This window comes from Folsomia candida, unplaced genomic scaffold (genome assembly GCF_002217175.1).
Source record: "Folsomia candida strain VU population unplaced genomic scaffold, ASM221717v1 Fcan01_Sc006, whole genome shotgun sequence".
Lineage (NCBI taxonomy): Eukaryota > Metazoa > Arthropoda > Collembola > Entomobryomorpha > Isotomidae > Folsomia > Folsomia candida.
Window position 1 is genome coordinate 1887669 of NW_019091198.1, and position 23862 is coordinate 1911530.

The following is a 23862-nucleotide window of genomic DNA, read 5'->3' on the forward strand; positions in this document are numbered from 1 at the left end:
GAATGCATTGGCAACTTTTATTTCGATCGGTCAAGAAAATGCTACGTCGCGAATCTATGCAAAAGATTAGCTAGCTCCATTTCTAGGTTATACTTCCCTAATGTAATTTAATATAACAAAACCAATCATGAAATTCATACACGCACTTCCCTGGAGTTTCTTCCTTGTACAATGCCAGGAAAAAAATGGTTTTTGTATTGTATTAGCTTAATGCTAGCAAGTAATTCACTCAGCAAAAACTTTCTGCTCAATTGCATGTCTATGTACCTACTTGTTATTGACTCGTTTTTCGAGCAGTCATGCAGTATTCCAACCTAACTAATTATAAGTGTTTTTGGAGTTAATGCAGTGTGCTGATGCTCTTAATATCCAACTGTTTGTGTATGTGTCACACTCAACTGGGTTGACTTTAACATGCAAACATACACATACACATGGCAGATACGGTCAGCATGATAATGTCCACTGTCCACTCAGCACCAACCACCATTCTCCTGACTGCTTAGTATTAATTTGGGACCGTTTCACTAAAGTTGATTAAATAAAATTGGCGAGAAGTTGAGGCGTATATAAATACAGAGCAGTGGCGAAGCTGTTGCTGCTGCTGAAAACGAGATTTGGGTGACTAAGGTCAATGGTCAATCTACTCTATTTAGTTTGGACGTTTTTTGTATTCATCCTTCAATTCGCATTTAATTTTTCGTCAGTTTAGGCTTTGGATTGGTTGGTGATGTGTCCACTTAATAAAAATTTGCTACTGTTAAACGTAGTTTTTTTTTGCCAATCTGATATATATTCAAATGCGGAGTAATCATAGAACCATTTTTCTCCAACAACCATCTCAGTCGTAGCAATTGTGCTTTAAATTCCCAGATCAACATTATTATTATTAATTTAAGTTGAATTTGAGTCAGCTAAATTATTAAACCTATTATCAAGTGTATTGTTGTGACTTATTTAATTGTGCATTTAAACCATATATTACTACGAGGGTTAGGTACTCCTGCAGCAGTAGTGAAAGTGTTGCGTGGACTCGAGCAGGAGCAAAATAATTCATTACATACACAATGCAATATTATTAATAAACTTGAGAAAATACGAGGCATTGTCGAGATTGACATAAATAAAATCCTCTGCTTTCGTGTCTGGGAGCCACGTTTTATACAAATGATTCATCGCCTTCCCAGCAACTTCTCATCAACGCATAACGAGTGTGATATAACCGCATAGATTCTGCATATTGAGATATAACAGAACATCACGAATAACTACGTAAAGTTGGTAGAATCCTCTCACAAAAGTATTTATTTTTTCAAGTGCATTATAATAAATACGTTGAGACAGTACATACAAATGCATACAACAAGTGTCTCACCTGTTCAGTGTGTCATCTGCTTCAGTAATTACTAAAAAAAATAGATAAAACGAAGCCAAAAGTGGTAAGAAAAGCAACGAGCGTGGTGCATCTTGATAATACACTGAAGATGCCCGTTTAAGGTGCACACCTTACTTTTTTCATGCCGTTGTTGTATTTATAAAACCCTCGTTCTGCAACTACATGTTGCAATCTTAAGAGAAGAAGCGAATCCCGTTTCGTTATCCTAGTGCTCACCTTTACCTTCTTGCCCATGCAAACACTGGCAGTAAATAAACACTACTTGAGCACGCGATGATGGTATTCAGCCGTGTAGGAGAAGGAGTAAAGGATTGTGCCCAAGTTTGCTATTTATCGTTTGCCGTTCATGAAATCACATCAAGCGAGGAGTGCGGACTTTGAGAAGTTAGTTAGATAAATTGCAGAAGAAGACTTTAACGGCACGACACGCGATTCTGTCTCATTTTGCCAGCGTTCCTGAAAACCTGCGAGTTTTATTAAGCAAGTGATTTAATATTTCTTTGTTCTTGGTGGACGAGATTGAGGATTTTTATTGAATCCATGCAGCCGAGCGTGGTTGTACGTAGATCAGATACACGGACACATACGGATCGGAGGCATAGAGTTTGGCAGCAATAATAGAGACCATTATTGAGCTTTGTGTGTAGGAAAAGGGGGTCGAGATATATTCGAGTATAATATATATCACATCTCTTAAAGAGCAGGCATGTGCAGTGTGTTGTCCAAGTATGGAAGGGTGTGTGTGGATCGATGATTCCTCTATTCCACGACTACGACTCCCTGTCCACCAAAATATTACGTTTTCACACAAATTAACCCTTTTTCTTGAGTTTTAAACGTGACTTTAATTAAAGTGTGTCGTGGGTGGTGCAAGTGGAGACAAAAGGTGTCCAATTTGCCTCATGGGGCAGCATGGGAAAGGATCAAGAGCTAATTGAAGCAGCAAGAAATGGTGATTTCAACATTGTGCAGAAAATACTCAACTCCAGGGCGAAAAAAGGAACATTTTCCAGGTTGGTACAAACCTACAATCCCGCGTTCAAAACCCCTATTCCTCCCAATGCTAAACGCAAAAAGAGGCTCCGAGCTGGTTTTCTTGTCCCACTTTTTACACAATTTCTTAATGTTGTTAACTCCTCATTGTCTCTCTTCAATTAAAATGAGCAGGACTCATTTCCAGGAAGAATCATGCAATTCACGACGCTGTGCACATTTCATTTCACCAGCACTTGCACTTCTCTGTGCAATAGTGGAGGCGGAATAAATTATGAGAAATATCAGTCACTCTGAATAATTTGTTTATCAGCCAACGCCATAAATGTAATCACCACCGGCAGTGATAATAATGTCTTAATGTCTGTTGTTTACCACACATCGGGAAGAACTGCACATTTTTATGTCCCATTTTTTCAGCGTATCCTTCTCCCCGCATGTTTATCAACATTTCGTTATCAGTAATTATCAGTATTATTAGTGTAATCATAAAATTTGATGATAGGTACGATTTGTTCATGCAGTCCAGCCAGAGTTCATGCAAAACTGTAATGTGATATACGAGCTAGTTTGCATTGATAAACAATCAACATCGCGGAATTCAATTATATTGGCACTGCATGAGATGGGTTTAAACGTTCAGCATTAGCAATTATTAGTAATTTTATTGCTTATATAACAGCCGTGGTTGTTTGCCAATTTAATTATTTTTGTAATGAACTAAGGGATAAATATTTTTATTACTGGTTAATTGGAAAGAACTAGGTGATTAAGATCGAGAAAATTGAGCTAGAGGTATGGCAAAACCACAACAATTGTGCAATTTTTTCAAAAGATAGAGATAGATGGTTGATTGATGGAGTAGTACAGTACATACCTAACAGTAAATCACGATGCAAATAAAAATAATAATGCTGCCTGTTGGGTATTTACAATTTGCAGTAGATAAGGTAACCACAAAAAATAACCGCATTTGTATTAGTAACTTTGTAGAAGATTATTATTACTGTTACTACTTTTTAGTTGTAAGAAAATTGTCAAATATTGTGCAACAGAAATCAACCTGCTTTCAAGTACTCGTATATTTTTAGGTACATAGGTGAAGGCGAAATGCATTGTATGTACTGTACATACGTATTCCAGCCTTGAGAAATTACTCAATTTGCAGATACTAAATACACAATTCCATTATATTTGTTAATATTGCTAAATAGTGGCTATTTGTTGGCGAAGACTACGAATAATAGCAAATTGATTAATTCATATTTGAATAAAGTCACAAAATTAGATAGGCGACTGATTTTTTTGATAAACATGCCAAGTTTTAATTGATCATTTTGTCTGTCCAAATTTTGTTGAAGAGTGAATAAACCAAGGCTTTCTTTAATTATAATTTTTTATTAAAGCCTCAGCTTAATGGGTTTTGCATTTTTTAGTGCCAATTATTTGCATGTTATCCACGAGTGCATTTACCTTAAAAAAACTGTGTAAAGCTGCAAACCTGCAAAAAAGAAAAACCACGGTATGGTCGTGAGATAATAATAAATAAATACGTCAAAAAATGGCACTGTCGATAAACAAAATAATACAACTTATTGCCACAATACTCTTCTGTATTAACGCTCATGGTGGCAAATTTTGTTAGAAAGGCCATTAATTTCATTGTCATTGTGTGCCATTGTGTTTGCTATTTATTTCTGCACCGATGGGCAGATTACATATAGTGCAATTTAATATTGAATAATTGACTGCAACAGTTACAGAATAATAGCAATATAATAACTGTCATTCATTAATTTTTGCACACCTTAAAATCTATTAGTCGATTTTCCCATGTACTTATATCGGTTACATCTCAACCACTCATTAATTCTTTGTGGAGTAATCAATTACATCGTTGGTGGCAAATCGTGACAGAGTAATTGAATCTAAAGTATTTTCTTCAGCCAAATTCTATACAAGTAAATCGGGTAGCAAGCAAGATTAGAAGGCAAATTTATGTAGTATTTAACTACCATTGTTGGTCTACAGTGAATTCTAGTGCAATATTTATCTTATTTTATCCGATTTAATAAATATTTTCGACAAGTTCAGATTTTTACCACATTTTAAATGGTTCGTACTTCGTTACTTCATAATGAAGATTGGTTGGTGATGAGTCCGGCATAATCGATCCCGCTTGTGTCCGTCATCTCTCCTCTAAATAATCCGGAAGAAAAGAGCTTGCATGTGCCTGACTCGCCCGAAGCCCATGTTTTACTCTGCTTCTGTGCAATCCCAAGACAGAGAAGGACAACTCAGATATAAAATTGTGATTGGGTTGTGTTGTTGAGTGAATTCAGTGGACTTTGAATTTATGCAAAAATCAATGAATCATCAGCTCCTATCTCGGATTGAGGAGTGGTAGTCAGTGGTAAAGCTTATCGATTTTCGTACACAAGCACAACACACTCCCACACATTGTGGTCTTTTACTTACCATTTAAGAAGATGGTCGCCGGCAAAATGAATTCATAAGCTTCTTTATTCCTATAATTTTGAAATGTTGGAAAAGATTTGTATCTCGGTGAATTTGCAGCTAATCCGCCCATAAATCTGCAAGTTCATCCCAATTTGTTTTTGTGTAATCACATTATTCATCAGAATGTCGTGGGAGCTTAACGCGTGATTTTATTAAGTTAATCATGATTTCTTTACTGTTTTTTTTCTTTTGGAGCAAATCTGCAGATTATAACGAGATACTTATGTCGTACAATGTTGTTGTGTAGTATATTAATGCTGCCTTGTTTGAATTTGTGCTTAATATAATAATCTCATGGTTGGTTGTGCTCATCATCATCATATATGTAGCACGAGTATGTGCATCTATATGTGTGTGTGGGTTTAAAGCTTATCTTTAAAAAACATCTGTCAAATAAAAATGTTTAATTTGCACAAGTTCCACCTACAACTGCCAATAGGTATAAAAATAATGATAACGGACGAAAGGGAGGTGGGAATAATAGACGCTGCATGTCTAGTGTGCGTTTCCTGTGCAAAAATCAAAACATTATTGCCTCGACTTTTGCAGGATTTGTGATGATTAGTTCTTTTCAGTCAGATTTTGACGATAACAAAGCAAAATGCTTGCCTCACCATGAGTTGGTCTGACTTGAAAGGAGAGATGGGAAATTGGATTAGATTTTTTTGTTATAAAGTCAAGTATACATAAGTCAAATGGAAATGAATTGAATTGTGTGCACCATTCATTCTCGTGTAAACTGACTGACTGACTGAACCAAATAACAACCATCGAAATGCTGGTGGTAGTGGGTGGGTTCAGTTTAAGAGGATTTTTCAAATTAATTTTTTAATTGCAGCTTCAGTCATAAATTTTCTGCGGAATGGGCGTTTTTTTTTAATTTGTAAATACACAAAGTTAGAAAGTGTTGGCTGTCGGATGCTGTGTTGTTGTACTTAATTACTTGAGATGTCATACATATCATGCTGAATGAGACGTGTTAAAAAAATCCTGAACAGTATTTTCTGTTGAAAATTAAAACATTTTCATTTTCAACTGTAACAAAGTCAGATAAGTAGTTTCTATTTGTAGGCTGCTCTTACTTAAGTATAAATATTTGAGTAAGCACGTTATTTGTCGAAATCATTGCAATATATCATTCCTTCTGTGGTGATATCGATCTCTTATCAAATATATCTGCTCTTGTGTAGACGGATGGATGAAGTTGCAACAAAATCTGCCAAAAACCGGGAGGGGTCGTTTCGTTGTATGCAATAGAATGGAAGTGCATAGACTTGAAAGATGTTGATGCAGCAGGGCTACCCATACACTAACCTAACCTACAATGCTGTCATTACCCTGATTCCTTTTTCTACACCGTTTGATTTTATGTTATCTTTGATGTTCAAGCTCTGAAGTTTAATCAGCCTTAAAAAGACGACGAGCAAAAAAAACTGGGTAACTCTAAAGTGGTGGAAGTTTTGGTGATGTGAATTGATTTCTCATTCATGCATCACACAAATTAGACTTGTTGACACTAATTTGTTTGCAATTACTGAACTGTGAGATTTTTGGGCAAGAACAAAGTGCTCCTTTCTATTCTCGGTTTCTTTACGTTACAAGAATAACTTTTACTTGGCTTAAATTAGCAAATTGCTGTTCATTTTAAGGCGGATGTTGTAAATATAAAATGAAAATTTACTGTAAAGTGAGTGAGCCATGAGTACAATTGGCTTCACGTGCATGGAATTTTGCAAATTATTCACATTTCATGCCGATTGTGATGATGGATTGAAAACTATCAAATATAACGTGCGTAATATGTGTCGTTATCGCCCAAAGATTTTCATTTCTGATATTTTTTTATCGAAACTAATGTGCATAAATGATCAACAATGTGTCTTTTGTTTCTATTCACAGTTTAAGACGAGGCCCTGGAGCAAATGCTCAAGATGCGAATGGCTTTACTGCCCTTCACCACGCAGCTGTTAACCGTCACAAGTAAGACCATTTTCAAATTTGTAATTTTAGTTAATATATAATATCTACTTGGCAAAAATAGGGTCATAATTGTGTACATATAACACCATAATTCTCATCGTGATGGTCTAAATGCCAAAATAAAGTGCTGTGTGAAAGCAAATACGCACGCAGTGAATAGACCCGAATTTGCATCCAGTTCAAACTTATCGCATAGGCGACGACAACGCCTAGCTTTTCATGCTGTGGATTCTTTCAACATGATTTTATTTACGACAAAAGGAGGAAAGAAGAAGAAACACAGTTTGGTCATTTCATTTGAGTTTTATTCCAAAATGAGTCCAACTTTAGCACCATTTGCTTCCACATTTCACATAATTTATTGCAAAAGAGCGCTTTCAGTGGTCTCACGTTTATGTTCCGGTTGACAATTTTCTAGCTCATTTTAATATTCATGACCCACCATTAGTTAACGCGACGAGGAGGAGGAATGTAATGCCATCACGATGAGACTACTGCCTCAGCCGGTGGCCCGACCAATGTGCAAAGACAAATGTGCAAACGACAAATGTGCAAAGACGTTTGTGCAAATGATAAATGTGCAACCTGACAAATGTGCAGCCCGATAAATGTGCAAACGATAAATGTGCAACCGATAAATATGCAGGAATTTTGGAATTATGTACATGTAAAAATTCTAAATTTCAATGAAATAATTCGGGATTTATTTATTTGCTGTCATTTTAAATTCTGTCCCCGAGGGGTGTCCCTAACTAAAGTTTAATTGTCACTGTCACTAGCTAAATTTAGCATTACATAAATGTAAGGTTAGCATTACAGTGATTCGGCACGGGAATTTTATTATAAAATTGACAGGGGTCAACCCCGTTATAATGATGATTAGTAATATTTAATAAGTATAAAATCTGCATTATAAGATCTCCAGCTTCATAAGCTTCACCACAAAATTAATGTTTCAGAATTCTTAGTTTTTTGATAAGATGTAATTTGATTTGAAGTGTAAATTATATCAAGATATATTGCACTATTTGTTGGAAAAATTCCTGCACATTTATCGGTTGCACATTTATCGTTTACACATTTATCTTTTGCACATTTATCGTTTGCACAAATGTCTTTGCACATTTGTCGTTTGCAGATTTGTCTTTGCACATTTGTCACCCCATCGCCTCAGCCGGCACCGAGCACACATTCATTTATGGTGTGACTTGGAAGCAACCGGCGTGGCGAATCTTATTTGCATCAAATGATGCCATTTCTTATGCACTGGTTCCATACATGTGTCTCTATATTCGTATCCACCAGCAGAGCTTAAGTGTTATGTGAGCTGGTAGCTCAGTCATAACGAGAATAATAGTTCTGAATTTGAAAGCAGACACACGACCTTTAGTTTCTTACTTTTTGTTCCCTTGTATGTACATAGTTTTGATTGAGAGTGTGTGAATTTGGGCAAGTTTTTAAAGTTTATTCATTCCTCAACAGATGCATTATTTGAATTAATCTTTGTCAGCTACATTAATTTAGTCGCGCCTATTTTTAGCCTAACAATGGAGACATTTCATTAGAGGAACAAATTACTTACTGCATCATGGAATCAGATATCCGTTCATGTGGAAATACTTATCTAGCAAATGCAAACTATTTATTTTTGTCGTTGTCATTTCTAATAAAATCACGTCCATCAAAACAGCACTTGACTTTTGTATGGTCATTACGTTGCATTATAGTAATTCTCAAATTCACCATAATAAAAAGACGACTCATAGAACCACCCAAATGACGACCTTATTTTGTGACATGGAGCTGTTTGGCCAACCCCTAATAAACAGAATTTTATGTTTTATTTCTAATGGAATCTGTATACATGTATGACGACCTGTCCGATGCAAGGATCAATAAAATGGAAATCACTACAAGTTGTTTCTGTTAGTGACACTATTTCTTGTTGCAGGGCGATTGTGGAGTTGCTGTTGAGTCATGAGGCGTCAACGAACATTGTTGACCTGCAAGGGTCATCTCCGCTGCATTTGGGTAAGTTTATTTTTTTACATGTAATTCTAATTAGGGATGCCACGGGTACGTGAGGGCATCCCAAGTTCTAATCATAATTTATTTTGAAACCACAGCGGCCTGGAGCGGAAATGAGGACATTGTCAAACTTCTCCTCACGCAAGGACCATCTGTGCCTGGACCCAATGTCAACCTCATGGTAATTTGCTCATTCAAACATTACATCATCATGTTTATTATGTCGCTGTTGTGTGAATGTTGCCACATGAATCGCACAAACTCAACCCTCTCGTCTTCTTCTGCCTTCTCATCATTTTATGTTCAATTCGATTTGCTCCATCCAGTCAAATTTGGGTAGGATCACAAACAGAGGATGTATTCACAATTATTATTACATGCATATCCATATGTACGTATGTATGACGGGGACGACAAGTCTGATAGTTCTGGGCCAACATAATGGGATGAAATTAGGGAGAAAAGACTCCGATGTTGAATGCTGCTGGAAATATCGTTACTCAGCACGATCATGATGAGGATGAGGATTGATTGTTGATTTCATTAGGGTAAAGTGTGCGAATGAAATTGAAATGTGGCTCATATTTAGAGCATCCCAATCACACCCAAGTGAACATTTCAGCCTCAAACCCTCTCCTTGCTGCTGCTGATTCATGTTACACTAAATGTCGGGTAACATTGTTGTAACAAATGGTGGACGGACGCAATTGTGCATATCACAGCATCATCAGCAGTATAACCATAAGATGATTGCACCTATTATTACGTATGTCCGTCCGTATTTTTATGTACTTGTTATACAACCGGAGGGTGGTCTTGCGTCTGATGATAATGAAGATGTCGACTTGTTTGAAAGTGTTGACCAGACCGTGCCTTATTCCGACTAGCGCGTGGACTTGACAATTGAATCATGCATACGAATTGTTGTTTGATAGTTATGTAGAAACCTCTAAAAATTAATTAAATCCATCCTTCGAGTACATTGTCCATCCCCCAAGAGTGGTAATTCATCGGTTAGATTACAATGTGGTAATTGGGTATCCCGTGGGGATTGGTTTTCAATGTCATTGTACATTATGTGCAGCAGTCATCCAGTTGCGGGATGCTGTTGAGAGTGGGAACAACATTTAATCTAATTTAAATTCTTACTAGACTAACAATGCTTTCTACATGTAATAACCAGCATATTTATTACCACGCCTTGTTACAAACTATGATTTCGCCAAAAACTTAGTTGTCCAAGGACTGGAAGCCAGAATTATTGTTATTTGTTCTAATCATAATTAAGGATATTATGCAATACTTGCTAGATCACTTTCACGGTCTCAATCTAACTAACTAACTCCGTATATGTACCAGGCATGAGACCGGGTCATATTCCGACCAAAGTAAAGCAACGCCACGCAATCAGGGAGCAGAATTTATTGCTGCATTTATGTTATTGGCAGAAGCTATTAAGTAAAATCCCATCCGATTTATCTTCCTTTTTCTTTCCTTTGCTTTGTATGTGTATGCCCTTGCATGCTGCGTAAGGACGTTATATGTAACACTCACGCAAGCCCATCCACCCGATCTTGGGTCACATTGCAAATGCATTTCGTGTTATTACGTCAAACTGGCGGTGGAATGAACTGCAGTTGAACTTTTCATGAAATGGGAATGAAGAAGGGAGATTTATTGAATTAGCATTGATTGTTGGGTGTATAATAAGTACGTCGTGCTGCGTTTGACCAGATTCTCAATGTGTGTGGTGTGATGAGATGATGTGTGACATTGACTCCAGGTCCGTATTAATCTATTTCGGGTGGGTGGCCTGTGAGATTCAACTGCACGATCTTGGTCCCAATTTTCACTACAAATTACACAACATCTTGCGCAAATTAAAGGCGAGCGACCTTTCTTTTTTTGGGGTGGATGCAAAGCGTAGGCTTCATTAGGTGTTTCGACCAGATAAGGAGGCTCCCTCCATCCGGATCATTTTCATTCAGTTAATCTCCAATCCCATTCATTCATAATTTCGAGCATGATGACATGGCGTACGACAAAAAGAAGGTCACAGGGCTGCTCCTTATCACACTACTAGTTAACATGGCATACTGCACAAGAATGGTAATGGAATGGAACCGCTTGACATTTTAGGACGGAGATGACGAGCAGTTTGGAGAGCTGCTGCTTCTTGTGTGCTGCTAGCAACTGTTTCTGTTGATATTGATTAATTCCTCCGTTTTCCACTTGGCTCCACAGATTTACTTTCACTCTGTGGCAGAAGAGGAGGGTAGAACTGGTAGGAGAGAGCAGAATGCGTGCGCCCTAATGGGTTTTAAGTAGTTGTAAAACTAAACTGCTTCTTCTAGACGAACCATTTTCAAAGATTCGGTTTTCAAAGATTCGGTTTTCGTCGAAGAGTTTTCTACGAGCCAGGGTCGTTCAAATTTGAATGACACTATACGAACATATATTGTAATTATGTTATGAATCATCAATTACTAATTAATTACAATACTTTAAAACTGCCTGCAATTCTCTGACCTATTTAGTAGTAATTATGTATTACAGAAACTTAAGCATACATACAACAGCATACAGAAATTCCATAAGGAAAATAAAGCATTATTGCCATAAGCGCAATATAAAATCAATGAGGAGCGACAAATATCAATAAAGTTGAAGTTTGTGGAAATGACAATATTTGCCAATAAGATAAGAAGGGGAAAGCTCTTCTCCAAAATTTACTTTTGCACTTGAATGTCACTTCTCTGAGCCCACTTTAGTAAGTAGCGCTCACACGTCGTCCGCGACCTTATTGTCACCAAAACTGTCAAGTGTTTTCGACTGAAGTGGGACGATGAGGACGACGGGTGAGTTTTTTGACACATAAATTGCCCTCATAAAACAATGTTTGGTCAACTCCTAAATATTTTGTACTTTGCTTTCTCCCATTTATCCGCAATAAAGGAATGATCTTTTCTCAATTTATATAAATATTTGGGCGCACACGAGTCTTAATTGTTTTGCTCCATAATGAGTCGTCCTATTTATATAGGTCCAATTCAAGATAGAATTATCAGTATGTTTTAGTTGCTGGTGACGAATTGCATGTTTGTTTTGTTGGGAAGAAGGGGACAACAAGAAGTGGTTATTATACTTTTGTGTCATGCTGTCATTTGGGAGGCTTCTGTTGTTCAAGTTGTTGCAACATAATAATACATACATTAGTTTTGAGCCACCACCAACCACCCTTTGGTCACAAAGTCACGGAGAGAGCCCGAGAGAGGAGATGATGACATTATATGATTACTTTATCAGACTTGTTCCTGAATAAATGATGCTCCCATCGTGCTCCTGCTGGTGACAAATAGTGCAGACGCCCACCACCACCACCCGCTCAGCAACTTTCTCTTCCCCCGTTGCATTGAAACCAATGGGCTTATTTCTTTCTTCCCGATATTTAAACGGATTAAAATCAACGTAATAAAATCCGGGAGTGTGCTGTTGAAATCTGTTCAAAATGTAAATATGATATATCTCATTTTGGATCATCGCTTAATTTCATTCAGCATGCAGTAACTCTTCATTGGCTCATCGTGACCCTTTATGTTTTATATTACCAACTATTTCTGGGTGGCTCGGAATCATACTTGTGACATGAAATGCATACATTTCTAAGCTTTATTTAACCGATGCGATAGTCACTCGATGGGAAAAACTTATTTTAGAATTTATTTTTGTCTGTGAAATAAAATGTCAAAAGAGTTGGTCCGACTTTTTAAATGCCAGAAAGTCCCCTCATTTCACACAGTGTTTGATAAAGTCATAAAACTGTCATGAGTCGTTCGTCCCATCACCAGTTCAGAATAGAATACGTAGTTTTGTATCTATTTGTTGGTTGGGGGTGTACGCTGGCAAAAGAGCTACTCAAACAAGAGAGAAAGACAATGTGGAAATTAAGATGCGAGAACTTTACTCGTGGACAAATTAATATGAGGTTGTTTGAGGGTGGTCTCCACAGTCATTTGTGTTGTTGGTTATAAACATTTGCCAACAAATTTATGACGAGGGGATCCCATCCCTTTGCTAGTTTTGGGGTATTTTGTTGTTGATGTTTCTCTGACAGGTCCAGTTTTTACTCTCGTCTCTTAGATGTGTAGATGACAAAAGTTATGTCACCACCAGGGATAAACTTGAATGAAGGTTGTCGTTCCCTGTCAGTAATACAATTATTGAGAAAAGGACGAAACCACAGCGGTTTTCATTGCACATAAATGTATTACTCGCATATGTATATTGTTGATCTCAGAATTATATATCTGGAAATGTTTAAATGTTGGTTGGGCTGGGTATGTGCGATTCATAATGGCATGCTACAAAATGTACCAGTCGTGTAATTGGGTATAATTTATACTACAAATATATAATTGTATCATTAACAGAACAAGTCCTCGGAGACTGCACTCCACATGGCCGCACAATTTGGACATACCGAGGTAATAATGCATACATTACTTATTAATTCTTCAAAATAAGACAATAAATTACTCATTAAACTAAAAATATGAACTCTTTATGCTCCTTTTTCCAATCCATAATCAAATCATTGAACCTGTGTTTTTTTCCGAAGGTGGTCAAACTGCTCTTGCAACACGGGTCAGATCCTGTCATAACGAATGAGCGACAAACGCGACGTGAGACAGCTTTGGACCTGGCTGCACAATACGGGAGGTATTCTGTCTCACCTGTCCATTTGAACTCATCGTCGCTCGTATTATTTTGTGTCCTCATCATCATCTCTTAACCATCTTGTCACATTATACTTCCATTTCTGTCTCTTACTCTTGTGTGTCACATGAATTCCAACCTTTCCTCAATTTACATTCTTCGTCTTCCCAGACGCAAGAAAATTGAAATGTACTACATTCTGAGAGGGTTTTCTAAAAATAACATTTCGGAGGATAGTTTACCCTTCATGCCTAGCGATGAAAATGCGTCATCTCGTTTATTAATAATTATTAACCACGACGACGATGACGATGATGAAGTTTCTTAAGAGAATTAGTAAACTTCACTTTCCCCATGTTTTTAGATTTGAGACTGTTCAACTGCTTCTTAAATCACACCCCGAGCTACTAGCCTGCTACACCAATGTGAGTACTACAAAACAACAAATGTTTACTCACACGCCGCTACACTTGGCCTCCAGAAATGGTCACAGGTGCGTAAATATCTAAGAAGCGTTGTTTAATTTCAAAATATCTTACACGAAATTTTGAAACTCTGCATTCATAAAATTGTGAAAATAAACAGGGCGGTGGTGGAAGCTTTAGTGAGAGCTGGATTTGATGCTAATGCTCGCACTTCGCAAGGAACGGCACTCCACGAGGCAGCCCTGTGCGGAAAGGTGGACGTTGTTAAAACCTTGTTGGACGCTGGGATCGACGTCTGTGTGGCTGACAGTCAAAGGCGGACGGCGGTGGACAGGTTGAACGAAGTCGGCCTCAAAACACCAGTCGCTAAAGAAATAGCTGAGCTCATTCGAAGTCAGTGCAAACAAACATAACAATCCATTAGCTCAGGTTTCCTGAATAAAGATCATTTTGTGAATGGATGGAAATGAATGATTTTCAGATGCCCTCAAGAAGAAGTACAGCTCACAACCGAAAAACAGCTCTCCACTCTGCTCGCCATGGGAAAGTGGGCCCCCCGTTAACAACAAGGATGGCAAACTTCCTTTGAGTCAAATGTGAGTCTACTTTTCCCTTTCACGAGTAATATGTAACACTGATGATGATTTTTGCATATCTCAAAACAGCTTTCTTATCATCGATGCATACATTTTTTGCTGGTCTCTGATGAGCATTACACATTTTGCTGTAAAGATGCGATGATTGGTCTTGACACTGATGCTCGAATCGTGCATTATGTGCAGCACTGTATTTTGTCATCCTGCTCGAAATGTGGATAAAAGGCGAGGGGGATAATTGATGATAAAATAAACGCCTTTAGTTCTCGTGATGTAAGTGGGATGCAAATGCAGTCATTATTATTACGCTATTACATAAGCAGGAAAACGAGCTAGGAGGAAAAGTGTACGTACATAGGTTCACTTAGTTCATGGTCGCTAATGTTTGTTCAAAGCCTTCAATCAATCGTGTGGATGATGATGAGTAAAACATACATAGTGTGAGATATGTACACTCTCGTACGTAAAGTAGCCGTCGTTTCAGCAGTAAGTACGCACCCAGCCCAACTTTGTAAATGTTCACAAATGACATGGATGAGTGAACTTTTAGAATTAGTTTAGTTCTGCTGTGCTCATGATGTTGTTGTAATATTGAATGCAGTACATTGCGTGGTTGTCGGGTGTGTATGTGTGCACAGGGATGGATGGATGGATGGAAAAAGGGATCAAAAAGCATGCAAAAGAGCGACCCTTATTAATTCTTGATTCATCAAATGAGGCGCAACTACATATCACGATTGGGTATCCAGTACCACTCCCATATCTTGCCGTTAATGTTCTCAATAGGAATTTATAAAAAGTCCATGTTCTGAAATTAATTGTGGAAATGAATTATGACAAATTTTATTTTATTTTGTAAATTATGTGAGCTACATTCACATTATGCAATGAAGGAAAGGACGAGATGAAGGAGAAAGTAGTGTATAGTTAGCGGTTGGATATAGTAGTAGTAAATATTGGTTCTCTTCGTCACGCTTAATTTACATATGTGATCCAGCGATGATGGAAATGACGTTTACTTTTATGTATCTGGAGAAAAGGGGAAGACATAATGCTTTGAAATATTGAAGTGGTTAGATGAAAGTTAAATGCACGTTGTCGTCGTCGTCGGCTTGTGATCTTTCTTCTCTCGAGCAGATGACTAATGAAGGCTCTTGTCGTTTCAATTAGATACGATAATCACTCATACAGCGAGGCCGAGACGAAGCTGCCAAGATACTCTCCGCACCACTCGCCCAAACCCAACACTTTCGTCAGAGGCAAGACTCGCAGATCGATGGATGTGAATATGGGAAAGGGACCTGATTTTGAAAAGGTAATTATCTAGATCCTTAATTAGCTTTTCCGCACAAAAGCGCTTCACGCCCTTGGCTGATGGGTGCTTACTCGTTCTCTGCCCCGGCTCCTGCTGCTGGTTGGTTTTAACTTTCCAAGTTTCCACAATGAAATCTCCAAGAATTCTGCCACCACCATAAACCACCAACTAACTTGCATCATAGCATAACAGCAGCATTCCCTCAGTCACAGTACTGAATAATTCACCCACCACCAGGCCTTTGTTGTAGAGGAGGCACAAGTCGTCGGTTGAACAACCCACACCATTAACCACCACCGTCTTCTTCGACGAGAAATTTCTCTTCCTACAAAATCCTGTAGCTGTAGCATGTAGAATTATTGCTAACATGCAAATCACGGGGATCCCGTCTAATAATAATGCTTCATGAATATTTGCAAATTTCAGCCCATAAGCACGCCACCAAAGAAACCTCCACGACGAAATCTTTCAGCTTCTCCAACACACCCAGATTTTGGAGGGGATCATGCCGAGTTAATGATCATAGGAAGAAACAAGTCACTGGACGAAGGAGTGTACAGTGACCGATGGAGGAAGAGTTTAACCACGTACGATACTAGTCAGTCCACCGAGTCGATCGACCTTTCCCCGGTGGAAACTCACAAACATAACAACTCCGGTGCCAAAAGTGACAACTCAAACTCGTCTTCCGCTGTGTTCAATGGGGGGATGACTACTTCGGACGAGCTGAGCCTGAGAAAGACCAAGTCGAAATCGCAACATTTAGGATTAGACAGTAGCCAGTTCGTGTCCGTGGCTCATATTCGACTTCGAGATGCCAAGAGTGAGCAGAATGTTAGTCCGTTGGGATTGACCACGAAAGAAAGTTTCGATGACTTGGACCACATCGATGACGACTTTCACCATTCGCACCACATGGCAAACTCTCATGGTATCAATCATTATGCGGTCATCCGACACCCAAAACCGGTTGCCAATCATCAAGTGAGTAGCTGTTTAACTTTCTTTCGTCTTAATGCATTCATTTTTAAATGGGAAAAACTGACACAATTCCGCCAGAATCATCATCATTCATTACCATTTGCATCTTTGTATCATTAGGGGTTGCCTGGATCAGAGGATAAGAAAATCCGTACCTTGTCCAGAGGACCAAAACCAGCCATCGCTCCTAAACCCACGATTCCACCTAAACCCAAAAATATTAAAAGGCAGATGCACTCTTACGATAATGTGATTGACGAAAATAAGAGCAAAACCCCGGCACAGCGTAGAACCACGCCTAAGTCAACCTCCATGTCCATCCTAAGTCCAGTCGACGTAGATCAAGAGTGGGAAAACATCACATTGTTTATGGACTCATTTAATGGCAAAGGTAAACAAGCTGTTCATCAGTAATATCTAGCATGGTGGTTATTTAGTTGGCATTTCATGTTGAGATTTTAACGAAATCTCATTTATGTACGCATTAGACGGGGAAAGTGGTGAGGTAACGAATACATACGGATTGAGCCCCCTTGGCAAATGGCTGGCTCCGATTAGAATGACGGAGTACGAGCAACTCTTAGCTTCGAGTGGGTTTGATGATGTGCAATTTTTGGTAAGTAATTTGATTTAGTTTGAGTTTAAGGCGGAATGAGTAGCATGAAGGCGAACTAGAGGAGCTGGGGCAACTCGCTGACGGTAAACATTTGCTTTTATACACAAAGGGTGCCGATATTTTGGATGAAACCTGCCTCCTTGAAATTGGCATGTTAAATGCTCAACACAGAAAAATAGTGGCTGCTAGAGCTCATTTGACGGATGTAAAATGGCCACCACGTGTCGAAGGCATTCCGAAACTACAACCTGGTTGTGAAACGCCTGCATCTGTTGACCAATGGTTGAAAGATTTACACTTGGAAAAATATGTGCCAACATTTCGCAAAAACATGTACCGAGATCCTACGCGATTGGCGAAACTTTGCAATGACGAGCTAATCACCCTGTTGGAAATTGATTTGCTGGGCCACCGTCGAAGAATTTTGGCTGCTGCGAATAGAATATTAGTCTCCAACGGCGTTGGCGGACGTGGTGGCGGTGGTGGTGGTGGTATCAATCGAAACGGGAGTTGTGGAATTCAGACGACGTCCAGTAGTTCCAGATTTGAGAATGGCGTTGGAGTGGATGAGCTGGAAGATGGCTCATTACCTCTCCGTGATCCGAATCATCTCGTATCCGGTGTGTCCTCTGCTTTGAAGACGGCTTGGCGACATTCGCCGGAAACACTTATTGACGGGAGTGTCACGTACAAAGCCATTGTGAGTAATGCATTTAGCCAACCGTGATTTTAAACCAATTATAAATGGTGTCACTGTGGGTAACCGCTTTTGTGTAATGTTTATGCAATACATAGTACGTCGGATCCAGTCAGGTGCACGAGTTCTCGACCACAGATGCGATTCAAAAGGCCATCCAAGAAATTCGCAGCAAAGAGATCTCTAACAAGTCAAAGACCGTAATGATGGCGGTGGGAAGTGCCAGTGCGGGTAGCGTGCTTCTGCTCAACACCCAGGTCACTTTAATTGTCTCCGCTTCAGTGGTCAGTTGGTACAATGCAAAGACAAAGGTGAGAAGCCATATATACGTATACCGACTTTGAACTCTATAATACGGATCATAGACCGGCAGTCGGTGTGAGATGACCTCAGTCAAGCATAATTTTATTGGAAATGTTTCTCTCCTCATTCCAGAATCTGATCAAAGAGCAAGATATCAGAAGCATTCAGTGCACTTGCCAAGCTTCCGATGATCTCAGACATTTGGCCCTCGTTACACGGACTCCCGACACGAATGACAAAAGTCATTCCTGTCATGTTTTCCTCCTCGACTCCGTGGTAAGTTGTTAAGCATGAGCATGAGTAGCAAATCATCCAATTAGGACACCATAACTGTACATAAATAACAACAGCACCAACCACACCACACCGTCGTCTTGCATGGGGTTTCATACTTGGTTAAATTTGCAGGAATTGGCCACCGAAGCTATTCTCACATTGGGGCAAGCATTTGAAGTGGCGTATCAGCTCGCATTAGGGAGCAATACGCAGAGCCGAGACAACAAGGGTCACATGAGGTCTAAATCTGCAAACCAACTCAGCACCAAGGCCGCACCTCCACCCTCCTCGTCCTCTTCGTCATCTTCAAGTCCTACCTCCAAGCTGAAACAGAGGGACAAAGGGTTCAACAATAATGTGACCAACAACAACAACAGCCACCACTGCAGGTCTCTGTCTGTAGATGAGATTCCACCACCACCCAATCTCGGAATTTCTAAATCCTCCTCTAATTCGCCCCAAATTGATCCTCATCTCAAGAAAGATTACCAGTTCCCTCGAGCCGAGTCCTTTAGCTTCAGCTCGAACTCTAATCTCACCCGAGCTCCAATTGTCTGTCCAATTGTCTCAAAAGAGGAACTTTGATCCCAGGGACTAAGTCGGGGGTAATTTAGGAGTGGGACGAAGACGGGGGCGAAGGATGACGATGCGCCACTGCTACTAAACAACTCTACTCCTAAACGCTTTAAAACTGCAACTGATAAGGTATTAACTTGAACCATTACTACCGAGGCAATGCCTACCGAAAACTTTTGTTCTTCATTACGTATGGAAATTCTGTCTCACTCGAGTTATTATAACGCGAATTATTACTATTCTCAAACTTTAAGCAACATTTGGCTCAAAATATCACCTTACGACAGACAAAATTATATAGTTTATTTACTTGATTGATTGAAGCATGCTCATGTTTTTGACCAACTCCTCTTTACAAATAAGATTGTAACACGACATACTCATATAATTTTGCGTCCACATTTTTGATGCAATATTTAAAGATGACGAATTGATGGGCAGAAACCTCAAGTTTTAGTTGTTATCGCCCGGTAGTACATACATAAGTGCATACGGATGGTGGCGGATGATGGTGAGGTGGTAAAAATCTCACATTTTCTCACTCATAATAGATACACTCACTCACTCAGGCGTACCTTCTTTTCAAGATTGAAGATTGAACGAGAAATGTTTTACGGCGATGAAATGAAGCACGTCTCTGGCAGAATGGGTCTTTATTTATGAAATTAGCAAATTACTAAATAATAACCAGCTAAAAAAAATTACACGTATTTATATCGTACGCGACTCCAAAGGTGCTAGACGCACGAGAGGATCGATCTAAATAATCGAGCAATTACACGTTACCAAAGTCGTTGATAGTCAATATTCGGTAGATTTGTGCATCTCATATTTCCGTGTTGTGACGTAAAAAGTATTTAAAAAATTCCTTCATCATCACCTATTGTTCATCGTAATAATCGTTGTTGTGCATGGCTTCCGTCAGACAGTAAAACTAAATTTGTCATTCAAAAGTGCATTCACTGCGGGATAATATGAATAAGAAAAAGAGATTGGAAACTATAAATTATTTAACTAATTATTGTTATTATTATGCGTACATTTTTCTACTATTTGTGTTTTTCCATTTCATTGAAGCTGTGACGATTAATAATTTTTAAGGATAACTAGAACGTTCGTAACCAGAAGGCTGTAGTGGAGGATGAAGAGGAACAGATATATGTAGTTAGTTAGTTAATTAGTTATGTTAATTGTTGTTGTACCTACAACTTTTCCAAAAAGAAACTTCACTTTCTCCATTTGTAATCCACTCCAAGGGTTCAAAAGAAATCGAGTTGCTCAAGGAGGACCTAAGGAATGAAATTAGTAGATTTTTCTATAATGTGGAACAACCTTTCACGTATTTCTAAACCTGTGCACCACGAAGTAAAAACCTATTCTCTCACACACACAGAACTTTCTCCTTCTAATTTCCTGCATTATTTTTCTTGTTGCACTTTGATAAATTCCTGATATGATGTCGCATGTAAAAATAGTAAAGTGTGGTTCAAGGGAAGCATATATTGGAACAGCAACATCGATATACTGTGTAGACGGCCTAAAAAACTATGTAATAATTTGCGTAATAATGGTAAAAATAGGTTAGGACTTTAAGTAGAAGTTTATGCTTGACGGTGCTCCTATAGTTGTGATGATGAATTAAGACTTATTGGTAGCTCTGTTGGATTGAAATTATTTCAAGTTTCATTATCATCTTCTTCCTCGGTCTAGATGAAACCATTGCTGGAGAAAATAGGACTATAGAGAGAAAGCTACGGTAAATTATTACGGTCAGTGAACATTTGTGTATATTTGTGAACTCATCACCATAAATAAGTTGTGTTTGGACTAATTAGTTAATAGGCAATGCGAGTATCAAAAAAGTTTTAATAAGTTTTACTCCTTGGATATTTTCCCAGGAAAATTATACCATTCGAATTAACACGATATATTCTGAATCTGGATGCAGTTTAGGAAGAAAGGAAAATTTTATACTGATTGCTCAGTTGCTGAACCTAATCAAAAATATGATAGAGTCAAATTAACAGCCCAAACTTTTCCACCTGGCATAAGTATGTATGTAGCTCAATTTAATTTGTGTGCGTGAGGGTTACAGCAGTTAACAGTTAATAATGCAACGTATAACCTTCCGATAAATACCTATAGCTACACAAATAAATAGTAACAATCATCCGGAAAAGGGAGCATCTTTATTTTATTTACTGCAACTGCAACTATAATTATGGGTATTTTATTATTATTATAATGCATGTTCATATAAATAGATCTGTTTTTTTATTTTAATCGATTACAATAACGCATAATGCATGAACTGCTTAGAAGTAAATACTACGTTTAGATAATGTTATGCTCATTGTTAAACTCAGATTTACTATTATGATATAATACAATATATATGTCTGAAAGGTGCAGAATTTACTTATTACATATTGTAATTATTCCGCTGATGATGAGTGTACCCTCTGAGATTAAGAAATATATAGTGACTGCTAGTTACATACATACATAAATGCATACATCATGATTAAAGAAGGTTTGTTTTCTAAATGTAGTGGAGGATAAAGTTCACTTGTTTAGTATTTAATTTTTTCCCCAATTTTTAATAAGAATCACATCTTTTAAACAGAAACTTGAATTTTTTGATTTAACGGTAACAACTTATCAAGATGGATTACAGCCAGTCACGCATAATTCTAATAGCTCTATTTAGCAGGATAAATCTTCAATTTAGGACTTATTTTTAAGCAAATGGGAAAAATGTCTTTCTGTAGCACGAAACTGTTACGCATTGTTGTACTCTCAGAATAATGTTTACTGGAAACTGATCAACTTTATAAATGTCATCACATTCTTCAAAAAATCTCGTATTTCTACTTGTTCGCATATTGGTAATTTTATAATGTTAATTCGTTTATGGTTGTCATCAAGTGATGTAGTAGCGAATCAAAGGCCTATAGCTGGCGTGTTGAATTTAACCTAAATACATATGTAGAAGGAGGACATGGAAATGTCAAGTCAGACTAACTTGTGGCAATATTGACCAAAAATATTGCTTATATAATTTATGCAAACCATTTTTTTGTAACTTAATTTAGGTGTATGCTATTGTTTAATTTATTATTGTATCCAGTCAAGAATTCCTTCAACCGTGACAATTTTATAGCTAATTTGTATTACATATACTTGTCGAAATGATATTCCTATACACATTCCTATTATGTTATTCACTAAATTAGAGGTATTGTCAGAGAGTACATACGATTGTTAGAATATTATAGAATATTCCGCAACTAAACATACACATACTTATGTAGCTAAGAGTACGTAGATTAATTTTTTGCAACAGTTGAAACTTTAAGTCCGAGAAAAACTTTTATTCTGTAGACAAAAGTCCGCAGCTTCTGTTTAATTATTTACACTCTCAACATCGAAAGTTACTTTTTACAAAAAACTTCTTTGTGCTGTGCTAAAAACTATTACGTTCGTATCCACCAACAGAGATATACTGCTTTGTGATATGCTTTATTATTGAAATTATTATGCAATAATAAACAGCATATTATGAAAAGATAGTAAAGTTTTAAAAGTTTCGCAAAATACTGAAATTATTTGGCTCATCGTTGAAAATATTCATTTATTGCGCATCTTATTTTCAAGACCACTCGGTCGAATTGTCGACATGCTCACCATTTTTCTTAGGTGATTACAGACAAGTATGCATTTCAGGTTTTCCAGAAGTGAATATCTTCCACATATCCACTAACTGAATACCTTCCCGATTCCAGCTCATTATTTATTGGAGAAAGTGAATGGGTGCAGAGGCAACAGCTCATACAACAAAACTCCTCTCTCTCTCTGCCTTTCTCAAACACTTCACCAATGGATTTACTTACAGTGATTGGTTACTCTTCGTTTATTTCTTCCAACCAGTTGGTTCTAAATAACAAGACGGGATAAATCCATACCTCACTTGGGACGACGAAGAATATGGGAGTTTTTTTATTCATCTTCCCAGAATTGGGGGAATAACGGTTGCTTGCACATTTGCCAGCGATAACGAACGATTAAAATGGTAAAAATCCAAATGATGGTTCTTCAAGGAAGTGAAATAATTGCGAAATGTAAGTTAAATCGGTTCCAGTGAATTTTTTGAGGACTTGAGCAGTGCGTACCATAATGGTTGGTTCGTGGTTATTTAGTGGGTCTGATATGCTCACCCTTTACAGAAATGATCACCAGTGGATATTTATATGGACGGACAATGCATAATCATCAGCTTAGCCATGAATTGCACATTGTTGCATCTGCACTTGAAGCATGCTGAATGAGCGTAACAAACGGATTCTCAAGGATTTCCTCTTGATGGTATCATTGTCGTCGTGTGAAATGAGTCTCCAGTTCAATCGGTTCCACTGATTTTCTACTCGAGATGAACTCTCGGTAT

At 38.0% G+C, this 23862-nt stretch overlaps 1 protein-coding gene across 2 annotated transcripts; it reads left to right on the top strand.

The window, feature by feature from the left end:
• Positions 1 to 481: 481 nt before the first annotated feature.
• LOC110850951 (ankyrin repeat and sterile alpha motif domain-containing protein 1B) lies at positions 482 to 23004 on the top strand. Of its 2 annotated transcripts, XR_004835112.1 has the most exons (18): positions 482 to 2409; positions 6809 to 6889; positions 8841 to 8920; positions 9016 to 9098; positions 13348 to 13401; positions 13536 to 13636; positions 13998 to 14126; positions 14219 to 14451; positions 14540 to 14654; positions 15825 to 15969; positions 16396 to 16953; positions 17071 to 17341; positions 17439 to 17566; positions 17676 to 18266; positions 18362 to 18574; positions 18699 to 18842; positions 18975 to 19547; positions 19970 to 23004. XR_004835112.1 is itself a non-coding variant. In XM_022098565.2 (17 exons), exons 1-17 carry the CDS (start codon positions 2309 to 2311, stop codon positions 19425 to 19427), a joined length of 3480 nt encoding a protein of 1159 aa, XP_021954257.1. In that variant the 5' UTR covers positions 482 to 2308; the 3' UTR covers positions 19428 to 23004. The 2 variants fall into 2 exon arrangements, 1 of the variants encoding a protein (XP_021954257.1); XM_022098565.2 differs by having other exon boundaries at positions 18975 to 23004.
• The last annotated feature ends 858 nt before the right edge of the window (positions 23005 to 23862 follow it).

Bases quoted from the DNA above. Each gene is read 5' to 3' on its own strand.
- LOC110850951 (XM_022098565.2), top strand. From the start codon at position 2,309: ATGGGAAAGGATCAAGAGCTAATTGAAGCAGCAAGAAATGGTGATTTC. The intron at 6,890-8,840 runs GTAAGACCATTT...TTCTTGTTGCAG, and splicing joins GCAGCTGTTAACCGTCACAA to GGCGATTGTGGAGTTGCTGT. The intron at 14,655-15,824 runs GTGAGTCTACTT...CGTTTCAATTAG, and splicing joins AAACTTCCTTTGAGTCAAAT to ATACGATAATCACTCATACA.